Source organism: Erpetoichthys calabaricus, chromosome 5 (assembly GCF_900747795.2).
Source record: "Erpetoichthys calabaricus chromosome 5, fErpCal1.3, whole genome shotgun sequence".
Taxonomy (NCBI): Eukaryota; Metazoa; Chordata; class Cladistia; order Polypteriformes; family Polypteridae; genus Erpetoichthys; species Erpetoichthys calabaricus.
This window is the reverse complement of record NC_041398.2, coordinates 120,548,532-120,575,835: the sequence shown is the minus strand read 5'-3', so window position 1 is coordinate 120,575,835 and position 27,304 is coordinate 120,548,532. Positions and strand designations below refer to the sequence as shown.

At 35.2% G+C, this 27,304-nt stretch overlaps 1 protein-coding gene across 6 annotated transcripts in view; it reads left to right on the top strand.

The window, feature by feature from the left end:
- pcdh7b (protocadherin 7b) overlaps nt 1-27,304 on the top strand; it is a 470,178-nt gene that overhangs the window by 276,139 nt on the left and 166,735 nt on the right. For 2 of the 6 annotated variants that reach the window (XM_051928252.1, XM_028801995.2), the window contains exon 3: nt 17,861-18,222. The exons of the other annotated variants lie outside the window; for them this stretch is intronic. In XM_051928252.1, coding sequence (XP_051784212.1) covers nt 17,861-17,877 — 17 coding nt within the window. In that variant the 3' untranslated portion in view covers nt 17,878-18,222. Of the gene's footprint in view, nt 1-17,860; nt 18,223-27,304 lie in introns of those variants that run through there. 6 annotated transcript variants of the gene reach the window in all.

Genomic DNA, 27,304 nt, shown 5'->3' with positions numbered 1-27,304 from the left:
GGAGAAAGGCAGTGTTTAACCTTTGGCATTCTTACAGCTTTTTCAAGTTTTGTGACTTTCCATCTTTTGAGGATGAAGCCACTGAAAGCACTAAATATCTCTGACTTCATTTTGCCAAAAGGCAAATGAATCAGTAGCTGGAGAATTCAAAGAAATGATTAATTCAAATTAAGAAATCTTCTGTGCTGCCTTTTTGTGAGTGTGTGTGTGTGTGTGTTTGTTTAGACATTTTATGTTACTTTATGGGATTTGCTTCACGAGAAGTTAAACAATACTGCTATTTTATATTTGTAAAACAGCATTAAAACATATAATTGTAGTGTGAAATTTTTCTTTTTTGACTTAGATAATGAGGTGTACAGGTGGCATCATGCCACTTTAAATTCAGAGAATTTTGATGTGTTAGTTAATTCACCTTTACATCCAGGTATCCAAGTTGAAGTTATAATGGCTGTTTTTAAAAGTCCTTAGCCATAGGGGCATTTCTGTTAAGTGCATTTTTGACACAGCTGGGCTGCCAGTCATGTAGGAAACTAAGGCACTAAAATGTATCGCTTGGTATTGAAATAAGAAAAAAAAATATTCCTGTTTCTTGTTTTTAACATTGCGTTTTCCATTTTGAATTTTAATTTATTTTAATTATACCATGAGATGAACAGCTAGATTGTTAAACTTTCCCAGTATGGTTAAGCTATTAAAACTCGAGGAAAAGAAGAAACTGAGCCTCCTATCAATCATCCTGTAGATGACTCACCATTCTCGGTTTATTTCAGGAGAAAGCTCTTTCCAAGTTTGGATGTCATGTTAAGTTTTATAATGAGTCCTTGAGAAACAACGAAAATGAGCAGCAGAGTAACAGCAACATCTTAAGCCAGAGCTTTTTTTTTCTTTTTTTTTTTTTGCCCACTTAAAAGTAGGCAACCTTTGTAGGTCAACTTTATATTGGAAGACAAGATAGAAATGTGTTTGCCAGTTTTTATGGATTAAAGCTTTCCATTGTGAAATATAGCAAGACTGTTATAAACCAGAACATACGGAATACAAAGATATAAATCTTGTTCAAAACAACTTACCTGTGCTCTTTTGAAACTTATTTATCATTTATTAGATTTTGGGAGCAGGCATTTGATATGATTAATATATATTCTGTATTATTAACATGGTCATACTGTTTTCTCAGAAACAAAGGAGCCTATATTGATCATAGTAAAAAGATATGGAAAATTAGTTTGACATATTCTGTCTGCAACAAATGATGATAACTGAGGACAGTAGACTCTATGCATGTGTTGTTGTCAACACCAAACTTTGAATGAATGGCATTATTCTGTTAGAAATAAATCACATATATCCTTACTCACTGTCAAGAATTTGTTCATATTTATATACCTGCCTGTTGCAGAATAGAAACCCTTACACTTATGTTACCAAAAATAAACCCTGCCTACATCTTTAGCTCAGTCACTTTGTATGTCTCTCAGTTCCTCCAAGTATAATATCATGCCAGAACAATAAAATCAATATAAGTAATACTTATTTTCTAGAATTCTGTTATATACAACCTTTAGTAATTTAACAAACATTATGATTAATTTATCAGCTCAATAATATACAGGAATTGTACATAAAATTAAACAAGAAAACAAAGTGAGGCACGTTTACAAGTAAAGCCATATAGCATCAAAACAAGTTGCTTGCCACCTCACGTGTATTATGCAGGTGTGATGTGATTTCTTCAGTATGTCAAGGTTAGATGTGCCTCTGATTTTTCTATTTCCTCCCAAAATCCAAACATTTGCTGCTTGGTTGCTTGGTGACTCAGAATTAGAATGATGTACTATATGTAAGCATGGATTTTAGATATAGTTGACTTCCATCTTTACAAAGACTTTATGACGCTAGAACATAGGAACAAAAGAAATTTGACAAATGAAACAAAGCCATTCAGTCCATCAAGCTCATTCGTTTAGCTAATAGCTAAGCTGTCCCAATATCTCATCCAGCTATTTCTTAAAGGTTCTCAACGTTTCTGCATCAACTACGTGTTTCAGTAGTTTGCTCCAGATTCCCACAACTCGTTCTGTAAAGAAGTGCTTCCTAGCTTCATTTTTTTCACTCTTTTTTTCCACTGATGTCCTCCAGTGTGTGATTCACCTTAAGTTGTAAGAATTCTGATTGATCTACATTATCCATGCCTTTGAGGAAATTTGAAGACCTGGATAAGATTCCCACACTGTCTCCTTTCCTTGAGACCAAACAGGTGTAATTCTCTGAGTCTGTCAGAGTATGTCATGTCTTTAATGCTACATTTTCACACAATAGTATGGAGGCATTCTTCAGTAAAACTGAAAGATTATTGTAAGGCAGTAGATTGTGATTTTTGTATTTTGTAGTGCAAACTGAATATCCCAAGTTTGCACAGTATGACGTTTTAAGAAAAATAACAAAAATTGTATTCCCTTTTATTAACAGCTTTAATATGCACTCTGTATGGGTGATCTCTGTGGCCCCACGGTCCTATAAGTGATCAGTATATTTAAAGTCTCATTTTGTTGCATTTTACACAAATGCAGTTAAGTGCTTGTTAAGAATAAGCAATTTAAAGTAATAAAAGTTATCATCGCTAGAGTGCACACAGCCCCCATCGTACCTTTTGCTATATTTAGTTTTATCATCTTTTGTCTAGTTGCTTCTAAATTATAATATGCTCATTTTGTTCTTTTATTAGTGTGAGTGAAGGATGGAGTGTGCTCATAAATGTAAATACAAAGGAAGAAAATCACTCTGGTAAAATTAACTTAACAGAAATAATAATTAAAATATAAAAAGCCAGATTTAAATGTAAAAAGATATTAAAGTGCTGTCATGTTTTGTCAAGGAATTTTATTACAGGATATGTTATGCCAATTAAAAAGCATGGAGTTTATTAAAGGATAATTAGAAGTCTCTTGTTTTACATTTTTGATTAAGCTTCTGCAATGTCTTCCAAAAAAATTCAGACAACTTGCACAATGTAGTCTTGGAAAAATATTAATGGCGTATTAAAATTCTCATTTTACTATCACAAACATTATTTCTATTTTGCTGAAAGATTTTTTTATCGAAAATTGATAAAAAGTCCTTTAAAGCCTCTATGCAGAATGCACTACACAAAAGAAAGAGCTTCTGAGAAATCCAGGCATTTCATTTTGAATGAAACATTCTGTCAAAGTATTAAAAATACAACATTTCCTTTTAATATAAGCTTCTGTGGGCTGTCACACATTGCATCTGAGAGTTGGATATAGATAGCTCTGCTACCAAGTGAGCCAGACGGTTTAACATCTTTTTGACTGTCTTTTCGATGGGATTATTTGGATTGATTCAGTCAATAACTATAATTAGAACATTCACTGCTGTCTTAGATGCTCTCAAATGATTGAGCATAATTTTGTCTGAAGAGGCAAGATTTATTTCCTTGGAGAAGGTAGTACAGCTTACAGCTTTATCAAATACCTTTTTATTCCTAATTCATTCACTGTTTTGCAATTAGTTAACAAATCACCAATTTTGTTCCTCCTTCTAAGAACTTTGCAAGGCTTTTGACAAAACTGCATATGGAATTGCTGTTAGAAAAGATGAATCCTTGAAACAGTTGCCAAACATATGTATTTTCTTGGGAGTGTCATAAATTTCCAACCTTACTGCAAAGTCTAAAATCCTTCTGTTTTAAATTTCTGTGGGTAAATATAGATTCTACTTTGGGCATTAGATCATAGCATGCCTTGTTATGGATGTTTTATTTGGGTTATTAGGAATGTTGTTCAGTCAGAAGGCAACGCCAAAATAAAAAAGAATGCAGCATTCCCTTCCTAAGTTAAATTGATTACCACTTTATTCATTGCAAGTGGTTTAGAATGATCCCCATTTTTTTATATATATAAAATTGCATGGTTGTTTGTATGCTGCAGAATACTTTTTTTAGTATAAACATATAAGCTGAGTCACAACATACAGAATAAATCAAAATGTCAGGTTTCACACATTGAAGTAAATTGTGAATACAGTATATGGATTGCTTTTATTGGATGGACACGTCAAACTTTAAACAACTTTTCCATCGATAGAATGATTGTACCTTGATCTTAAACAGACAGATAGAAACTTACTAGTATGTTTAGTTTATGTTTTTAATTACCTTTAAGATAATATAACCTATTCAACTTTATGTAATCTTAAATCACTCCTTATATCTAAACAGCTGAAAGTCTGACATATCTGTAGTAGGCAAACAAACAAAAAGCGTTCTTGATAAATAGTATTTATTAAAAACAAATGCTGTAATTATATCTGATTTCAAGCATATATATTTAGGGTTACATCTGTAATATGTTGCTTAAGTTAGATGTTGAATATATTTTCAAGAGAGAAACTAAATTATGAAGTAATATGTCATTGATTTGTGTGTTTTTTGGAATTAATTTGAACAAAAGACTCTTTTTCCTCTCTGGCTTTGATGTTATAGTAAATCTGTTAAAGAAAGTGTATTTTGAATGTCTTTCTGAGCAACAATTTTTTCTCAGTTAAAGAAGAAAGTTTTCCTTCAAGGGAGTCATGGCGGTGCAGTGGTTAAAACTGCTGCCTGGATATCACGTCCTGGGTTTCAATGGCAGAACATTGTTTTTGTGGAGTTTGCATGTGGTTCTTGTGCTTATATAGGATTTTTTCCCTCTCACTCATCCCATAGCCCTAAAGCCATGCATACTGGGTTAATTGGTGAGTTTGTACTTGAGTTGATCCTGCGATGGACTGGCAGGAACTGTAGGGTTGGTTTTCTGTAGGAAAAAGCTCTGACTCCCTGAATTCCTGAACTGAATGAAATGGCATTGAGAATGTAATGTATATGGTTTTAGTTAAATGGTATGACCAATTCACTCAACTGTTGCCACAGTTAGCATGCCATTTCTTAAAATTATAGCATAACCAAGTATTACAGGAGCATATTCTTGTTTAATGTATTTGGAATTTATTTACTTTGATATAGGTGAGTCATTTCTTTATTTGCTGTACATATATATAAAATTGGTATGCTGTTATTTTGACATGTCACAGGAACATAATGCATTTATTTATTTATTTATTTTTCTGTATTGCTTTTGATGGACAAATATCTCAGTTTCTTGTGTTACAGCCTGTTCTCCTTCTAAGTAGAAATGAATCTTAGAATGAGTTTGACTGCATTTTTCTTTTTAGGCTATTTCAGCTTGTGTCTAAATGCCTGTCAGATATCCATTATAGACAGTGCCTAACTCATCAGTCACGTTAAAGATGGGGATGCACAAATGAAAGGGGGTGCTATAGCAGTGCAGAGCTCAAACATTTTCTTGTGGCTTTACTGAGAAATAAAACAGCTTTATCATGCTTGCTTCTTTAGGCACATTTTATTTAGAATTTCATGGTTTTACATAAGGTCTAGTTATGGTTTGGATTTTTGACTTTGGTCTTTAGAATTTTGGTCTTGTTACTTAGGTTGTTCTTTGAACAAATTTCTTTAACACATAGTTTCTTGTGGTTTTAAATTGTAGTTTCTAGTTTCCTCCCTAGGAGTTATGTATTAATTTATGTTTATAGGTTTTATCGTTGTTTTTGCTGTCTTTGTATTATTATTTTCATATTTTTGTTGATGTATTAGTTTTATAGATAGACAGAACTTTTTTGTCCCATGGGTCAATTTGAAAGAAAGAAAGAAAGAAAGAAAGAAAGAAAGAAAGAAAGAAAGAAAGAACTTGTATCCAGGAGGAAATTTGTATTTTTACAAAAGCTGTTTAATAAATAAATACATAAATAGATAGATAAGTAAGTAAATAAATAAATATTCACTGGAAGGACTATAAAGCATAAAATTGTAAAAGTAAGAAAAGTTTTGTCTTGGCTGTCACAGTCACAGTAAAGCATTATGCAGACATAGTGCTGTTGGTATAAAAGAGCCCTAGTAGCGTTTCTTGACACACTTCTGTGTTAATGTGTCAGAGCGAGGATGTGTAGCATTGTTCATAATGACAATCAGTTTTGTTTTAATTCTTTCTGTTGCTACTACCTCCAAGGGGTCCAGAGTGTGTCCCTCAACAGAGCCTTCCCTTTTAATTAGCCAGTTCATTGGCTCTGCAGATGTTAAGTTGCAGGCAATTCTGCACCAAGAAACAAAGTTCTCCACCTGACTCCAAAACTCTGTCTCCTCCCCGTTATCAATAAACAACATAAGTGCAGAATCATCTGAGAATTTCTGCAAGTGATATGACCTGGTGTTATATTTACAGTCAGTGCTGTGCAGATGAGTGACGTGAAAATAAGACAGGTCTGCTCCTTGTGATGCTCCAGTGTTGCTCACGTCTGTATCAGAAGCATAGCCCTTGAGTCTCACAAACTGTGGTCTGCACAACAAATAGTCCATTATCCAGGACACCATAGGCTCATCCACCTGCATATATCTGAGTTTACCTCTTAACAGAGATGGCTGGATAATATCAAAGGTGCTGGAGAAATCAAAATACATAATCTGTACAGTGATGCTCAGGTGAAAATAAGCCTTCTCAAACAGATAAATACTTGCATCCTCCATTCCAATCTTTGTCTGATAAGCAAACTACAGTGAGTCCAGGCAGTCTAACACATAAGGACTTGTATAGTCCAAGACCAGTCTCTTTAGGTCTTCATGATGTGAGACATAAGGTCTGTAGTCTATATGTACCTTGTCGTTAAATTTAATAATGTACCATGTTCTTGGTGGGTGTAGCCCCTAGAAGCGGAACCACCATGATAGTCACCACTTTTAAGCCCTTCTTCAGGCTATTTAAAAAGGCAGAGTGGGAACCATTCATTAAACTGGTGTTTTGTAAGTATTGTGAAAAATTTTGATCTTTGATTAAAAGTATTAAAACTGTTCTGCTTTAGGATTGTCTTTTAGGTAACTCCTTTGTGCTTCTTTTCACTTGGCTGAGCCTTGTTTCTGTACTTTTGCAGGTGTTTGATTTATAAAGTTACTTTGTTTGCTCGTCCACACAAACTGAACATTTTCAGTCACCTTTAGTGAGGCTTTCATTATAGATTTTGAGATAAATAGCTTTCTTAGACAGTTTTGAGACCTGCTCCAGCATGAAGCCAGCAGGTGTCCTAGGGCAGTGGTTCCCAACCTTTTTGACAGCAAGGACCACTTTATTAGATGCAAATTTTTCCACGGACCGGTCGGGGGGGGGGTAATTTTATACACAATTTACATAACATTTCTTTTATTATTAAGTTATTAAGCAGTTCGCATACGTATACAACCTGAGATTTTCTTCTTTTTTTTGCATATAACAAAGACATATGCTTTGCATTTGCCATTCCAAAAGATTGCACATCACAAACATTAACACTGTTATCGTTTTTTTCGTGTCTGCCGTTTACAATGTTTCTGTTTGGGGATCGTTGTGCAAACGTGCACATCTGAGCTGCGACCACAGATCTAACTGCTCTGTGGATGATTCATTCAGGCATTTCAAGGTCACTTCGTTGTAATGAAAGCATCTGCTGAATGTACTTCGTAGTAACGCGATTTCTATAGACTCGTGTCATATGGGGAAACTGTCGGGACCATAAAAATACTTTGTTGTAATACTCTCTCACCTCGGTCTCTCTCCTCTCTCCGTGTCGCTGCAAAGCCCCGCCCGCCAAGCGTTCTGAAAAGTCTGAGTGAGTCTCCGTTGCCGGCAGTTCTCTCGCGGCCCGGCCGTCAGACGGCTGCGGCCCGGTAGTGGGTCGCGGACCGGTGGTTGGGGACCCCTGTCCTAGGAGATTGGCATAAGTCTGGTGGACCTCTGCTGGTCAGACCAAGTAAGATTCTACCCTGCTCCCTAGCATGTTTTGGAGGCCTTACCATTTCTTGCTATGGAGGAAACTGCAATTTATAACACTAGGATTCTCGTTATTTATTTATTTATTTATTTATTTATTTTAGCTTAGTTTGTTGCATAGTTGAGTTTTTTTAGAATCCCCTTAACTCTGTTTAGAGGTTGCCTTGCCTCATGGTTATTGTTTCTTTTTTGATTAATTAATCACTACTTCCTAAACATAGGATATTTATTCTCAGTAACTTTGAGGGTTTTACTTTCTGTTTTGGTGCTTCTCTTAATTAATCTTCATTTGTGTTAATTACTTAAACAGACCTCATAATGCGTTTCTTACAAAACATTATTCTTGTAGTGGCCTTATTTACTTAATTCCATGTTTCATATTTGAGGATTGCGGATGCACTTCTGCTATGTTCAACATTGACTTTAGTTATACGGATTGTGCTATTTTTCAAAGTTCTGTTAATGCAGTTCACAATTACTGAAATCAACGTTTGCATGCATTGTTGCTATTTGTATACTGGTATCTACTAGGCTGCCACTGAATTGCAGTTTGTTTATAAAACAGAGTTATGAGAAAATCTTAAAGGGTGACAGAGAGTGAGTTCGATAGCTAATCAAGATCATACAGAGATTTTTTTTCCCTACTCCTAAATATGTGCTAGTTTGGGATATTGTTTGTTCATTATTAGTTGTTATTTTTGTGTTAGATTTAGTTTAATGTCATTTTGGTGATGGCTTTCTGCTGCCATTTTGGCACTGTATTAACCCATAGGGACTGTCATTTTGATTATCTTGTCACTAAGATGTTGTATGGTTTCTAGGCTCATGATGCCTTTGCCCAGTGACTCATACCATCATAGCGATCCTGATATAAAAGATGGCCACGCTCAGCAACATGTATTTGAACTTTAAAATATTAAAAGGGTACGCTTCAATTCAAACAAAAAATCTTCTTGCAAAAGTGTTTGGCTCTTTACATATTCTGACTTTGGCTTTTGGCTTATGATTTGGGTTTGGTGATTTGGACACTGTTTATTCACATAAGTTTAACTCTACTCTTGTTTATTCATAAAGGCTTGCCAGGCTTCTTTGCTTTTCCCTTTAGCCGTTTGAATACACCACTGGCTTGAATCAAATGGTACCTTTGTAAGTGATAGGTCAAATGCAATGTAATGCATGTAAGAGAAGAATATGTTTTAAAAAAAAAAATGTTTAAAATCACCACAGAAACAAAAAAGCGTAACTTCAAGCTTTATGATAGGAAGAAGAAGAAGATAAATGATAAGTGTACTATCTGTTCCCTGTTTAGTTATCTAACATTTGAACAACAGTAGCTTTAAAATGACTCATCCTGTCCAAAAAGTTTTCCTTTTGCGTAAATTTTGCTGAAGCTTCAAATGTTAAAAAAGTATCAGACTGATGAAATAAGTAAATATAAACTATATTCTTTTTTAATTAGTTAATAAAATATTTGGTGAATATGTTACTCAGTAAGTACAACTGTCAGACTGAGATGTTTATTATCTAATGTATGTGTGCCATTAACACTGATATCCATTGAGGGCTATAACTTACTTTCACAGTCACAGAGCATGCTGTTATATCAATTTTGACTCCACTTGACTCAGTGTGACCATATTCAAATGCACCCTGCAACTGAATGGCAACATGTCTATTTCAGTTCTTGCCTTGTTCTGAATGCTTATGAATTAGAGTCTCCCTGATCTGATCAAAAGCGTGACAAAATTATTGGCCAAAAGTCTTTGTAAGTCACTGCAGCACAGCAGTATAATATGTCACTGTGAACTGTACTTCACTGATATCTTTATCTGACATCCTACACTATTTTGGAAAGGTTGTTACATGTGCATATTTTTAAACACGCATTTTTATATTATTGCGTTAGAAAATTGTAGGCCTCCTGTCAAGTATATTTTTAAGTGATCACTTAAAAAGTAACAATGTATTTCACCCTTGCATCCATTTACTGACCCTGCTTATCCTGTTTAAGGTCATTGTTTGTTTATTTTAAATGTTGGCTTGTATTGCTGTAAAATGTTTTTAATGCCTCAAGTATTGGCAGCTTACCTAGATTTTGTTACTAACATGTTAAATAGTCAAGTCAGGACATAAAAATTAAAAAAAATACTTAGAGACAGCTGCATTGTGAAGGAAAAGAAGTGCACACATTCAAAATGCTGGGATGTGCATTTGTCATCAAAGACCCTTTTTAAAGTAGTTTCCTTTATTAACAGGTTGTCTGACACTGTTTGAATCTTTCTTCATATTTTGTACACGTTCTCAGATACAGACAATGTTAAACGTTAGCTTGGTTTTAATGACTACAGAATTCTCGACGACCATTACCACTGCATTTTTATTCCATTCAAAGCTCAGCCTATATGTACTTTACGTCACTAACAATCCTCATTGTATGACGGCAAATGAAATACTAAAAAATTGAACGCAAAGACATTCAGATCATTTTTGTGATACAACACATTTTGCTGTATTGATTTACTCTTCATCATAAGGGTTTAAATTCCAGAAATATCCAAAAAATTAGTGCATCTAGAGACGCAAAAAGCATGATGTCTTGCAAAACATCAAGACAAGCTCAATGGTATATGTGGGGCTCTTGTCATGCCACTGAGTCAGGAGACACCATACAAGAAAAAAAAACGGACTTAAAAATATTCATAAGTAATTCTTTTGAACAATAATTGTTTGGTGAAAAAATATGAAGTTTTATTACAATATGCTGTGTTTTAAAATTACCATTATACTATGATTATCTATCAAGAGTATCATGCTGTACTGAAATTTCACATATCCTGCTGTTTAGCGTTGTTAAGATGTATTCTTTTGTTTCCTAATGCAAAAAATGTTAGTTCCAGTTTAGTATAATTATATTTACCTGTAGCCAACCAGAGTCTACAAAACATCCAACATGGGACCATTGGAGTCTTTGATTGAGTTCTTCATGTACTTTTATCGTGTTCATTCTTTATTTATTCTTAATCGTTGTGCTCTGCTGACAATTGCCTTCTGCCCTCTTTGTTCACTTGCTTTGCCTCAGTCAACTGCAGTAGTGCCTGCTATGACATTTGTGTGTGCACTTTGTCAGTTTTCAGTCATACTAATTCAATGTATTTATTAATGTGTAAGCAATTGTTGAGGTTTAACAGATATGGTTGCAGTAGGTGTTCAGTTTTTACCCTGATCTTTTTGTGAAACTCCTTGATGCCATCTTAATGGTTTTCGTTGTTGTTTGTTTTTGAAGGCATTTTTGTTGTTGTTTTCTTTTTGCTTTGCTTAGCTCAGTTTTTTTTCTCTTAGGCTTATTAATGATATTCATTTTATTTTACTTACATTGATTGCCTGTATTCATTGCTTATGTTTATTTTACAGAAGATATGTACATTTAAAAAAAAAAAGACTTTTTCTGAAAAATGACATTTTTTTACATTTATTTTGAAAGTCGAACATTTCATACAAATTTAGCAAACGTATAAAACTGTAGGTTGTTAGTATTCACCAGAGTGTTTGATCATAGCAAAAACGGACTTTTTTCCAACTAGGATAAAATGAATACTGTAATATAGCGTTTTGTGATGAAACGCTTCATATCTTTTGCAGACTCCTGTCAGTATTTCATTGGACAAGGTGGCACTGTTTAAAAGTGAATCAAGGTTCTCAATACACAGGAATGGATACAAGTGATTTTGTTGAAAAGAAAAATAAAAAAAAAAAAATCCACTACATATTTTCCAAAAACTTTGGGATGGACCTAAAGCTGTTTAGGGAAAAATGCCAACTGTGGCTTAGACATTGGGCAGTAAACTATTAGTGCCAATCTCTGATTTCAAACAAGTTTGCAGGAATATGAAAAAAAAATACAATGCACTGTGACATATCTGCTGCCAACTGCCAGGCCAAAGACCTTTTGGCTTTTTGCCATCCTAACCTGACCTTTCTCTCACTACAACTAGATCAGACACATAATCTGTTATGTTGTCTGCTCTGTACCCTCCTGGCAGAACCTGGCACATTTCTATCCAAGCTTGCACACTTATTTGTTTGCCCATGTCCATTTCACTTCTGGGCAACCTGAAAGATTTAACACCCTCTAGCAAATATTGCTTTCTCATTCTGGCATGTACATACCTTTATTATTCTTAGTGTGGTTCTCTGTGCTGCCATGGTGGTGCTTTTGGTATCCCCTTAACATAATACTTCATTGCCAGTTATGAAGCTCCTTCAGGAGGAATTAACTATGGAATAGTAGTATATTCATGACTATTGTCATTTGTGTGGAAAAAATAAAGAAGCAACCAATTTTAGGGGTACATAGCATTTAAAGTTAAACTGCACACGGAATTAAGCATTTGTACTATATATGTATCTTACTGAATTACAGCCTTTATTGCAAATCTTAAACATTTTAGATAGTGATTCAACTTGAAAGGAAGTGTGGAATTGTCATTTCAGTATACTCATTAAAGTAACCGTGCATTTCATATGCTAATAAGGGTCTTGAACGCAAACATCATAGTAAGCTTTCATTACTGGGATATATGTCACAGAGAGATTTTTTTAGTGAGTTTCCTAATTAAGAATTAAGAACATCAGAGCATTTAATGACAAGGACAGGCCATTCAGTCTGTCACAGTTCTTCAATATCCTGTTAGTGAGCTTGGAAATTTGCTTCCTATTTTAGCAGTTAATAAAGTTAAGTGTTTTCTTTAGCTTGTGCAAAATGTAAGAAATGACTGTTAAACAGTGTTCTAGGAGCAACATAGTCACAGATACAGAGACCTGAGTTTGATTTCCAGTCTGGTTGCTGTTTGTGTACTATTTGTTAAGTTTTCCCATATCCATGTGGATTTCTTCCAAGGCAGGGATCTGGTTTGTTGTAATTTATATTTACACATCCTTGGGATATAGGAAGAAGGTTAGAATACCTAGAGTAAAACTTGTGCACACGTGAGGAAAATATGAAAACTCTACACAGTGAAGCTGTTCGCCTGGGATTTAAACCAGCCCTAAACTGTATTGTCCAATGCAAAATTAAATATAAGTGATTTCATTCTGCCACTCCTCTCTGAAAAATATAAAATACTAGCTGTGTAAGCCTGTGCTGTAAAAAGCTTGGGATCCTAGAAACTATTGAAATCGCCAGACAAAAAATTGAAATGCAATCGCCAGAAAAAAAATTGAAATGCAGAGTCGTCTGTTTCGTTTTCCAGACGTGCTCGATCCGCTCATCTATCAGCAGCTAAGCAACTTTCTCTCTCCTTGGAGGTTTCGTTTTGCCGATGTGCTTACCTCACTTCTGTATCAGCGGCTAAGCAAGTTTCTCTGTCCTCGGAGGTTTCATTTTCCTAATGTGCTTGCCCCCCTTGTCTATCAGTGGCTAAGCGAGTTTGTCTTTTGTTGGTGGTTTCACTTTGGTGACGGAGTCACTTTCTTTCAGCTTCATGCTGTAGTTTCATTCTTCTTTCTTCTTCCGACTCGTTAACTTGGGACTGCCTTGCCAGCTCTTTGAGCTCCATGCTGTAGCCTCACACTCCGGGCCGGACAGACAGATACACACACTTCCACGTGTAGACGTTTATATATAAGATACAGTCTCGGTCAGGAAATGCTGTGAATCCCACAATAAACAGGCAACCCCATTTAATATAAGTAAAACAAAACTATTATTACTGGCTAAAGAAAGAAAATTTGTGTATATAGAGTTTGTTATGATGCTAAGTAACTCAAATAAAATGACAAGACAAAGACTTTGTTAAGATCTTATTAAGTAGCAGTAAGAGTCTAATAGATGCATAATAGGGAGGTACTGCTGCCTTGTAAGTTGGATTAAGACTAAAAAAAACTATTTGTAAATGTCTTTAATGCATAGCATACTTTATTATTAAATGCACCTAGGAGCCCCTAATTATTTTATAGACAACGAACCAGGGTTGTTGTGCCTTTTAACACATACTGTATGTTTGTAAAACATTCATTTAGTTTGCTCACACTTTAACCTCTAGCAATTTACAAACCACACGTTGACTTAGTTTACATGAAGGTTACTATATTTGCTCAAAGATGCAGAAAGTGCTGGTGGTCAAGGAGGCTCAATGTTAACAACACAAAACCTTAACTGTAAAATCCTGCTTAATGTTTTCCATACACAATGCTTCCTTTGGTAAATGTTTTAGAGTCCATTTTTATTAACATTTTACACTCCACTCTTAAAAACATCAGTAAATTAAAGCTTTTCATTACATAGGTATTATCTAGTATCTGGTAAGTCTATTTCTGAGCATTCATTACTTAGCTACTGATTTTTGTTTCTTGAATATAGAATAAATTGATTATGTCATTGTATTCTTATGTCATCTTCATGCCAAAAGTGTCACTGTGCCAGTTTGCTGCCATTGCCATTTAGTATGTTTTTAAGATCCTTGTCTTGGCATTCTGACAAATGAAAGCAAAATAATTAACTATTCTTGTTCTGAAGACAAAAGCAGACTATGTGGAAATCAAAGTTGGGTTCCAGTGCTTGAGATGGCAATGACATATGTGCTCCATAGCACTTGGAATTTATAAAAGGATAGATTTAGATATAAGTTCTGCTGTACAAAGTGTGAACAATGAAATACAGAAATTATTTGTTATATATTGTCATTTTCATCATTATTGTAAGCATATTTCTGTTCTTGCTTTTATTCTCTAGTATGAGCTGACTTGATTAAATATATAAGAACCAGTGTTACCTTTAACGTGTTAATAAAGAAGAGATTACAGCAAATGAAAATCATTTTTCAGATGTTTTAGAAATGTGACTGCAGAACAGTTGGAATATTGGCAAATAATTATACCAATTAATTGCCAATTCATAGCCATCACAATTGTTCTGGTTTTCTGACTCCACACCCTGCTTACTGCATTCTGGTTTGGCTTCTTAAAGCCAAAAAAAACCTTTAGGAAATGAACAAAATATTATTGCTTGGTAAGCAAACACCTTGTTTCCAAATATTGTTGGATCTCTATTTATAAGCAATCTTGGTCATTGGCAGGATGGAAGATCTCTGTGTAAAAACTCAAGTTCCTGATTGAAATAGCTTTGATTCACCTGTAGGATATTTCCCTCTATGCCCAAACGTTTCAATACACGACACAGTTACTGTATGACACAGTAATACAAAGTCGTCATTACAGATCCCAAAGTATAAGTGACATTTCTTTGTGGACCTAGCTACATTTAGAGTTTGGCTACTCAATCTGCCATCCTCAGTATTCCCAGAAGAGCATACTTATCTCGGCAACTTTTGCCTTATCTGACTCAATTACCTGTGTTTGCGCTGTACAATTGTATCTCACAAATTTCTTCTATTCAAAGTAGGAAATTAATGATATTTCTCAGGCCATAGGCAGTACATCCTAAAAAAATACCTTCTAACCTTAGCAGATCTCATTTTCTGTGTTTTATTTAATTGTATCTATTTAAATTGGTCTCTTGACTTAAGGCAATATTACATTTTTGTTTTCCTTCCATTCATTTTCAAAGTCATTTAATGTAGTTCTGGGTCACTGGGAGCCAAGGTTCCTCCAACTACTACTGAGCAGCAGCCCATCACACCCACCCACACCCATACTCATTCATACTGGTCCAATTTATAATAATAGTAGTTGCTGGAAGCAGTCACTTTGCTTCTAGAATTGCTGGCCAAGATATGTATTTTGGAGTTTCATCTCTTGAACCACAAATAATTGCATAATAGAATCCTTGACCCAAATATGAGGCATACTTCACAGTCATATTGTCACTGGTCTTACATTCCCTTGAGAAATTCTCAGTGCATTAGATAGATAGATAGATAGATAGATAGATAGATAGATAGATAGATAGATACTTTATTAATCCCAAGGGGAAATTCACATACTACAGCACATTTTGCTATTTGTGTTTTTCAGCTCTCTTATTTGGATATTTAGCTGCTCAAAATGTAATTTTAAAAAATGTTTATTTGTGGATTAGTTTATTTTCTTTTTCTGTACATAATATCTTACACCGAAGACTAAAATACCAGCTAACATAGCTGAAATACCTGGCTTTGCCCGGGAGAAAAATAAAGTTTTTTTTTTAATTGTTTGAGAAAAATATAATTAAAAAAACACAACTTTAAAAATAAAAATAAATTAACAAACAATGAAGACACTCGGAACCGCCCAAGTCTATTTAATTTCAAAAGCAACAGGGGTGCAGTGCCGCTCAAAAATAAAGAATGCTGGCAGTCACCTCCATATCGCCCTCTGGTGGTCGTTCTGAGTGTCAACTAGTTGATAACATGCATACAAAACCGCAAGATCACCCCCCACCCTGCCCAGAAGGGAGTGGGTTAAGGTTGATTTCACCCTACAGTATTTTTAGTCACCCAATGAGAAACATTTGTACCAAGTTTCATGAAAATCGCTCCAGCCATTCGGAAATGATGCTGGAACATACATACATGCACACACACATACATTGACTTTTATATATATAGATGATTTGAATAAAACCACACAAATTTATCCAGTAATGTCCAATTAACAAAGTAGATGCTCTCCAGGATTTTAGCTCTCTTAAATTTACCTCTGATAATAAACATTCTTTATCATAAGAGGAATATGTATATATATTTTAATGACTTGGATCAATCAGGTGGCCCAGGGCTCATGCGTTTGCTTTCTGTGTCCACTGTGTAATGACACCCAGCTTCATCCTTGTAGCTCCATATGCTGTCATCTGCCTCGTTTATTGCCTAGATGTTCACACCGCCTGCTCCACCTCACACCATGCTTCAGCTCAGAGGCAACATCCGCTGCCTCACTTTCTGCAACTTTTTCAGGCGAACAGAGCCAGAACCCTTAAGCAGCAAAGGAGCACCTCCAACGTCCTTAGATATACTGCATGTGCTCTCTAACAGAGTTCCCTCTTTCATGCTCTGCATCGATTCCTTTCGTGAACAGATGACTCTGTTATCTAAAATTCCTTTTTTCTAGCTTCTAATCTCTTTATGATATATGAATTTCTAAAGATATTGCATGCTGAGCAATTTACTGTATATGTATTACTTTCTAAAAAATATGTGTATAACTACAATAACACTTGAAATAAGTAAGCAGGTACATATAGTAATTTTGTGTTCTACAGCACACACAGTATCAGCGACAAAGACTATCACTGCATTCTAGTAGAATCGTACCTGAATTTGCACATGCTCAACAGTGCATCTTATTTTCAATACAAAGGAGCTTCATTCTCAGAAGAGTTGTTAACCAAGCTATTAGGATATAAAATACACATATAAATATGATTAACCTGAGGAATGTTATACATTAGTCTCTTTTTTATTGCAGTATTGCATTCACCCATTATTAAATGTCATAACAGCAGACTGGATGTAAATCCCAAGCCATGGTCTCCAGCTATGTGGAGTTTGTCCATGTATGAATTACTTTTCACCAGGTACCCTCATTTTTCTGTCTTCCCAGAAGACATTCATGTTGCATTATTTGGCCATTCCAAATTAGCCCTATGTGACTGTGGACATGAAAGTGCCCTGTGAGAGACTGGTGTCCCATGCAAGCATGGTTCCTACCTTGTACTCTTGCTGCCTCCACAACCCAGAATTAGAAGAAGTGAATACAAACAATAAAGAAATTAGCTAATTTACTTAGCAATAATAGTCACAGAAACATTTCTTGCCAAATATGTATTAAATTGACTTGTATAAAACACTAATAAAAATACACTTTCTGTAGCATAGCACTATGCCTTTCCCTTAATGCTTATTTTAAATACATTCACATGTAAATTATAGGTGCTCTTGCTGTCTTTTTTACTTGTGATTTTCCATTTATCTTCCTTCCTGCCATGTTTGCCTCTCTTTTCTGACCTTGGTGTATTCCTGTCATTTGCCTACCTCACGTTTTCTGGGTTTGTTTAGGAGTGAAGAAAATCTGAACAGACATAAAGAAGCTTTCTCACCCTGGAATATCCCAGCCCCACAAAACAAACCCTCAAGTTCCACCATGGCTGGTGTCACTAAATGAAACATACACATTTTTCACTCTTGGAAAAGCATGCAGATTGTCCACATGAGAAACTGCCTCTTAGCCTGTGCCAGCGACTGAAGCCAGCATAACATGTAAATGAGGAAAACCGATCAAGCAAGAAGGAAAGAGAGGAAATGTCATGAAGAAACATGATGAAGGCTAAACATGAAGTAATGGGAAAAATGAAAAATGTATTCAAAAAAACTAAACAAGTGGGCCCCCTCCCCTTCAATGTAATTTATCAAAAAAAGAATGCAGACCCTCCACAAATATCCCAAAAGACAGCTGGAGGAAGAAAGACAAAAGAAAGGGGAAAAAAAACAGTCATTAAAAAAAGTAATAATAATACTTTTCAAAAAGCATTGACTGCTCCTGGATTACGAGGTGCATGTGGAGAACTACAAAAGACAGGAACTTTGAATAACTGTCTGCCAGCCAAGGTGGAGCTGACGTGATAACCCAAAACATCCTTAATGAAATTCCAGACAGGCTCTGAAGATAAAAAATAAAGGATTAGCGCATAGCAATGAAACAATATTACACTGATGGGGGAAAGATAAGCTACGAGTGGTCTGTCTCATACTAAACAGCTCATCAAAGCTGATAGTGCAGCAGTATTCTGTTTAGACTTGACACCTGCTAATATTTGGTACACAGGAACATAACTGGAGTCCTGCCATTGGAGGTGGGGGGGAGGTAGGGATATGGGTAGACAGTGACTTGAAACAGATGCTGTGGTGCCAGCTGCTGTCTTCTTGCTCATTTCGGTTGTGTGTTACTGTACTCTGCACTATGGATCTCTGGCCACATAAGCAAAGGGGACCTGGGGTCTGATCTTTTTGATCAAGCTCAGGAAATGGTACAATCATAATAATAAAAATAAAAAAGAGCTCAATCTTAAATCTAGTTTATGATAAACTGAGCATCATAATCCAGATGATGTAGCTGCAAATCCATTTAAAGCAGCAGTAATCTCAGAAAAACAGTGGAATTGAATTCAACAATCGGACTTCAAGTAAATCTAATATAGGCGACAGACAATGAAACATCTGGGTTTAATATGAAGGTTTATTCTCGAGGAGGCCGCTTATTCTGCATACGCGACTGATGGTGTCATCTTTGTTTTATGTAAGATTTCAAATTCCAAAACTGCTAGCCTAGATAGGGACTGAGCCAATGAACTGTCCTGCAAGTGTGTTGAAATTGCTGTGCTGTATCCTAATTTTGCATATGTGCTATTACATGTAAATAGTTTCAAAATATGTAATTTTGACTATGCATTAATTGTAGGATAAAATGGCATATGTAAGCAATAAAATGCCTTAATATTATGTATATGCTGCTTTCAAAACTAAAAAAAGGAATTGTGTTGACAACCAAAAAGAAATTTTCATTTGCACGTGGGTTTTCCTGTGGGTACTCTGTTATTATTTTTCCCACATCTGTAAAAACATCCATATTAGTTCAGTTGGCAGTACAGGATTGGCCCCTTTTTGAGTGTGTGGGCCGTGAGATTGACCAGTGTCTTGTCTAGGGCTGTTTCCTCACTTGCACCCAAAGCTTCTTAGATAAACTGACCCCTCACTGGGACCAGGAACTGATTCAAGTTTCTTTGAAAAGGTCATGTTGTAGAAATTAAGAACAAAAGATGCTTGTTTACTTTTAAAATTCATAAAGACACATTACTATTTATATTTTATTCCAACAAACTTCTCTTGGATATAGTGGGTTAAAAAGAGTATGGATTTGTTAAAACAATGTGGTGATATGGTGGGACAGGGTAGAGCACTGCTGTCTCACAGATTCAGGAGCCAGAGTTGGATTCTTGCTCCTGTCTTTGACTGTGCAGAATTTGAATATTCTTCTCTTGACCACTTGGGATTCCCATGGATCTCTTGTAGTTCCCTTTTACAAGCCGGTTAGATTGCTTTATGACAGTAAATTGACTGTTTTTGAGTGAGTGTGCTCTACGATGGACTGACAGCCTGTCCTGGGTTGGTTCCTGCATTGTGTACTATCCCAAAAGTATAGCCTCTGGTTTCCCAGAAGTCTTTACTATACATACATATATACATAACCAAATAAACTGGTCAATAAAGGTTGCTTTTGAGCCTAAGTTCACCAAAAGAAACTTTATTAACAAAATAATAATAATGTTACACAAGCAAGCCCAAAGTATTGTCTATACAACCAAAGACAAAATCCTGGATGACCCATGAGTCCTAGCTATTACAAGGTTTTCATCCCTGTTAATTTTAAGGGTGCCTAAAGCAATTCCACACTATAAGAACTTCTTTAATCATTTACAATATCTCACACAAAACCATTGCCTCTTTTCCTCTCTCCATTTGAGCCCTTGTCCAACCTCACTTTCCGACTTCAAAGTTCAGTGATGTGCTAGATAGGAGAAGCTTTTAATCCCTTACTAGAATGTACTTCAAGTGTCATACTGTACTGGAAAACACTTCTAAAGTCACAAATGGTCTATGGAACTCCTATGAGAATGGCCACTGAGCTCTGCCTAGTGACCCCAGATTTTCCTTCAGACTTGAGTGAAAGTTAACAATTAATAAGCGAGAATAACCCAACAAGGCCTGTCCTCCATAAAACCTAGCCAGGTGCCATGTAAAATATAATGAGCGTCCCTTCTTTACCCCCACCGGATGGGAGGACTCCTGAAACATTACCTGCCCTCCCTGTTATGATCCTTATTTGATCAATTTAGGCATAGCAGCAGTACTGTTTTGTTTTTTTTTGATCAACGTGTGATTAATTTAAGAGGAGAAAAGTAAGACCAAGCAGAAGTTTTTATATCAAAGATTCAAAATGAAGCTGAGCGAGTAAACTAAGTGGAGAGGCTAAAAAAAGTAGTTGAAGAAAGAAGGCAAATGCTAAACCAACCTAATCTCTTAGTCCCTAACTAAAACAATGGGGAATTAAAGTTTTTGAATGGATTTTCTAAAAACTGGATACGTCAAAATGTGTCCTGCCATTTTAAATTACATCTGTGTCTTAATGTCATACATAATGCCGACATGACCAGAAAGCGTAAACAAGATGGTAGCAACCATATCCATATGCCACAAAATGAGGACTTAAAAAAAATTATAACAGATTCTTTCATTGTCCTATATCTTTATTCACAGCCACAGAATTATTATTTCTGGAGCATTACCTGCAAACATTGCCACAATACTTGTGCTGTCAACTTTCCAGCCCTTAATTGTTGTAAGGCCAGTGCTCACCTGTCACCCATTCACGACATATATACATTAATGTAAATTCAAATTTTATTCAATACAATTTTTATTTCCATGTACCTCATAGTTTAATCACAGTTTTTATGTGAGAGTTACTATTAGCATTTACTGTTTCAAAATGAAATACAAAAATATTGGATTTTTATTAACGTTTGTGCTTTAAAAATGGTGAGAAGTCATCATGATCTGATGGTTTATGAAAAGCTATCTTACTCACCTCGACTCCACACAAATAGTGTGTTTTTTTTTTATTATTGACAAAGCCAACAACTAACATCTCCCCCTAGAGTCCTAATTAAAACAGACACTATGCTTGTCTCACGTGGACCAGCTAAGACACTTACTCATCACACATCAAACAGTCGGGGATAAACATTATGAGCTACTGCTCTGCCCCTCTTTCTCTTTCTCCACACATAACACTATGTTTACTCTCTCACATATTTCCTTACTATCCTCAAAATGTCTTCTTTTCACTGTTCTACAGTCTCATTAGGAATCGAGGGGCATGACACTGAACCTACGCTCATAGTGCTACTACCTGGACCAGACCATTAAAGCAGAAATGAACACTGAAGCACTCTTATGTCTACAAAAAGATTCAACACTGGGGGGAAATTGTAAATTGTAAGTGTTCTTCAGGTCAAACTACTTTGTAAATCAATGTACAGTATGTATAGCGGCTTAAATGCAATGCTGCATTCCTTGAAAGTGTAAAGGAGTTACATTGAACTGACATTCACTGTTTACACTGCAGTAGTGACTTTCCTAAAACAAACAAAAAAAAATCAATTTGAATATTTCTTGGGTCAGAAAAGGCTTTCATATAGTATAGTCAAACATAACCTCTGGGGTTAATGACTGAAAGAAGATAATCACTTTTCTGCACAGATGTTTTTGGGTATACATAATTTCTTTTCTCCTGATGTTTTTCTTGTATTGATGAGTTTGATTTTATTCATGCAATTCCCTGACAGGATTATTCCTTTAATCAGATGTACTGTATTATCTTTGCTATACTTTGTTAGTACATCTGGAAATAGAAGATTTAAGATTAAGCTCTACATATTGTGCAAAATTTATTTAAACCGAGACAAATCAAGGATCATTTTTACCAGAGATTTTTTTAGTTTTATTATTAGTGAACCATTTCAAGCTTGAAGACAGATATTTTAGCATACATACATGAGAGGGGTGAAAACGGTGTGCTGTAAGTAATGCCTTGAGCTGTGATTGGTGCTGTTTATCACTGATAATGAACAATTGATGTATAATTAGAGCTCTTAGCTTAAAAACACATTTATTTTAATGATGTGCTTCAAATGTTACAGCTACATTTAGCATGATTATGAAAAGGCTAATGAAAAAAGGGAGTCTTTTTAAACTATTATGTAAATATATTTAATCAAATTTGTATTATAGGTATATTATTTTTTATCTATTACCTTTCAACACATTTATTTTAATGGTGAGCATAAAATAGTTCATGTACATACTATGTGGCATGTTTATTCAGGCTAATAAAAAGGTAGAGTCTTTTTTTAAAATTGCTGTAGAATGTATTTAATAATGTCTTTTTATGCATTTGAATGAGCTCAGATAACTTCAGCATTTCAGCTGGGTCACACATTCATGATTTCAATGGTGAATTCAGAAACATTGGACAGCTCATCCAGTGGCTGTTACTTATCTTCATGACTTTCACTAGACCTACACTGTAAAATTCAGTCATCCTTCCAAGAATAGCCACCATCACTTTTTTATTGTTATATTGAAAAACAACAACATCTAAATATGTTAAAAGAGAACATACATGAAATTCAAAACTCATCTGGCTATCTTTCTTGATTTTTTTTGTTGCTTTTCTCAATCAAGCACAGGGGAGATGGACACACAATTATAAAGCTTTGATCTGTATGGCACCACATGGAGCTAAAATGGTGACTCCCTGCTGATGTATCTGTTAGAGCATAGACATGCAGCTTGCCTTTTAATAGCAAAATCTTTCCATTTTATAAACATCCCCCATTGTTCAGTTCCCAGAGAGTGACTTTTTCTTACATTTATATTGTGAGCACAGCATTTCTCGGTTTGATGGGCATTGATTGATTGACTATTTCTTCTTTTCAGGCAGTGCGAGTACAGGTGACTTTAGTGTAGTAAAAGTATAGAGAATACAATTGGAAATAAAAGACAATTATTATTTTTTCATTTTTTCTTGAACAATAATAGGCAGAATATCCCTACAACCTTGAACTGAGTAAGCCCATTAAGAAACAATGGAGGAACTGAATGCTAATTGTAAATTTTAGCTGTTTTTCAAAACATCATTGATTTTATATGAGTCACTGAAACACCTAATGTGCCAGATAAAGTACTGTATATCTTACTCCCGTGTGAGTATGTTCAAAATTAAGAAGTACCAGGAAAATATAAAAAGATTATGTTAAATGGTGCAGCTTTTGAAACATGAAGGTATAGTTAACTATGTACAGTAATAGATGAGCTGTTTATTTATAACATTTAGTTACAGAAGCCATGTTTCATTCATGCTTTCTTCATTTGACTGATTTCCTATACAGTGTTGGCTCCTCCCTTGTGTGAAAAATAAATAAATAAACGAATGGATGAAGTTTCTTCTTATGTGACAAATAAAAGTTAATGTGTAACAGTTTTTTCCTATGCCATCCTTTATAAATATCATTATGCTACCAAATGCAGTTTATTGTATTATGAAGAGCATAGGATTAGCATATGAATAAGTCAGAAAATCTATAATTCTAAACAATGGCAACAGTACAATTTCCATATAAATTACCCTTAATTTTGAGAACATAAATTTTACAAATCCACTCATTATCATTTATTAATCAAATGTTAGGAATCCATTTATTATCTGGTTTATCTAGTCACTCTTTTCAAAGTCTTACAATATTAAGGAAATAAAGACAGAACAGAAAACAAGCATGTACAGTCATAAGGATTATTCATTAATGTTTAATAAATTTAAAACATGCGATTTATATGTAATATCCTTTTATTCTTGATCTATTATTAATTAATTAATTAATTATGAAAAACTAAATTTTACATTTCTAGGTTTAAGGTAACAAAATGTACTTTAATACATTTAAACACTTGCTTTTGGAAGATTTGTGAGGCAACTACTTTTAAATTGAAATGCTTTGTTTTGAGGAAATCAACGAGGAATTCAATTTCTGTTGGATGTAATTCTTTAAATGGCTCATCGCAAGTAAAACGTTCTCAGTAAAATAACCAGCTGATACATTGCCCCGTGAAAAGGTCCTTGTTTCATTAATCATTCATTAAAGCCTTTCTTTTTCGAATTTTGTATAAAAAACAGTCGCTCTATCCAAAGCTTCAATTCCACACGCCTAAGTTAAAAAATTAGATGGAAGCACCCATTTCAATTTCTTTAAATAGATAAATGGTGAGAGCTGCTGTTACATGTTAGGATTGTTACTTACCTTCTCCTTCACAGCATATCACTAAATAGAAATTAGGATGCAATGTGTGACTGTGTTTGTGCAGTAAGTAAATACAAATAAAAATATTCATTGATTAGTGCAACCGGTGCAGATGACATTGACTCTGGGCTTTACCCTGTCAGTATCATGTTTGCTTTCTTTTCTCAATCTCTGTCAAACCTCCCTCATCGCCAGTCTATTAATGGCATACAACAGCTTCTAAAATAACCATATAAAACAAGAACCTGTCATAGCAATATTTGACGTGCAAAAATCAGTCAAATACGATTTTCTTAAAACTGAAAAAATTTTTCAACCTCAAATCAGTCTTATCCTATTCTCCTTCCACTTTTTCAACATTTCTATTCCTTCCCATTCCTTCATATTATGGCTCCCACGAGCTTTCATAAATATATTTCTAAAATGTGTGCAGCCAGATGGACTAAGAAAGTTATGCTCTAAAGGAAGATATCCGTTCAAGTAATCACTTCAGCACTGTATCATTCATCTTTTTGAAGAAATAAATTGGGGGACACGGTTACTCAGCTAAGAAGCCCTTTCACATTCAGATGCTTTAACTTCAGCTTCATTATTTACTGGTGCTCTTTCTGGATGGAGTTGGTTCTTCTTGTGTTTATATGTATTTTCACAGTATATTAGGGAAGGTAAATTGGCCTCATGATGAACTAGCAACCTGTGGACTTCTTGGTGATCTGAACTGAATTAGAAATTTTCAGAAAGTAGACAGGTAAAAATTATTATGGCAGCAAATAACATACATGTGGTATTAAAAGTAGAGCTTACTTGTGTAAGTAAACAGATGAAATGAAATTAATATATATATTTGGATCTTGATCTTTGTTTGTCCGTGATTGAATTAGAAGAAGAAGCACTAGATGGCAGTAGAGAGACAGCTAAAACATAGGCATTGCATTAAGAATCTTCTCCAGGCTTATACTACTGAAGACTGTAGTACTCCAGTCACACCTCAAAACACAGACATTCAAACTAAACAAATTGTTGTGCTTTAAATTAACTAATCTTTATATATAATCTTTATTTGGATCTTGATCTTTGTCCGCGAATTCCACGCATGCGTAGACCACCTTCCAGTTTAGTACGTTGTTGTTACTCACGGATGTCAACAATGTGCCGGAATAACGAAAGGGCTGGTGGACAGTGTTACGCTGGTTAGCTCCTGAGGCCTGGTCATAGAATGAGATTGCCGAAGATAAAAGGTACGTGCCTACGTAACATATGAATGAAAGAAAGACAGTGGGTAAAATGAATGACAATGTAACAGCACGTTCAGGAAATTATTATTGTTACGTTGTAGCCGGCGAGTGCTGCGCGTCTCACAGTTGTACCGTGGCTTGCTCACATGTCAGTGAAGTGATCCCTATTTATGCTTTAAAGAGCCTGGATAACCTATGTGTCCCCCTTTTATAACCATTGCTCCGTGTATATTGCCTTACTCTTTGGATTGCCACAAAGCAACCTGCGAGATTGGAGAAAGGTTGAGAAGAGATCGTGAGAAGGAAATGACAGCGTTGTGAAAACGAGACGGACTGTGAACGGAGAGAAGCAGAAATGCTCCTACACCACCACATAATTACTATTCGGGCAGTGATTCCGAGTAGGCTGTTCCTATCGAATCAATGTCCAAGGGTTTTCTTTTGTAATTTTGTTTCCCCTATAAAAAATCATAATGCTGTGCGACGAAGGGCCCAGTTCACGACTGGCAGCCGCGTTTAAACAGGGAGCCCTTCACAGACAACTTTAACACGCGCAACGTAGTTGGGCGCACATGGCTAGTATATATATATATATATATATATATATAATATATGAAAGAGAAGGTCTGTGATACGGTTTGCATATTTGCAGCTGGAGATCCACAAAGGGAGAAAAAAGAATCACGTATCATAAAGTAGTTTTTATTCCTGAGCTTTCAACCCCTGCCAGGGGTCTTCATCAGAGGATAATGCTTAGACTTACAAGAATCAATGGCAATATATAGCAAAAAATTATGTGGAGGGGGTAGGGGGGTGGCTAAGTCAGTGTGATCAGGGGGAGGGGGGGTATTGGGTGTACAGTTTATTTATTATGAACATGTTCTTCTTAAGTTTGCATATGCTGGATTTATGTCCAAGTGTCTGTTGATGGCGTTCTCATTTGATAGCCAAGATTCGGCAAGCTCTCTGGCACTTTTAGTACTGGTGTGTGTGTATAAGGCACTCACCAAATTCTGCCACAGCTATTTATTCATTTTTGTATTTTATGAGTCAGTCATTCAGCCATCTGTTTTTATTGTGAAATAAATATTGTGCAAAAAGCTTTCTTGATAGACACATTTATCTTGTATTATACACCTTTTAAACTATTGCCTCTGTTTTAATTGCTTTTCCAAAAATTCCCAAATGACTGCTAGACCTCCTTTTATTTTTGAGCATTAGCTCACTGTAGACGTATGAACATCATATGGTTATTGAGCACATTGTTCCATTGTAGTCGTCAATGCAATTTCTCATCTTGCAACAAGAAAAAGTTGCATATTGCAAAATATAAAATGATTATACTTTTCAAA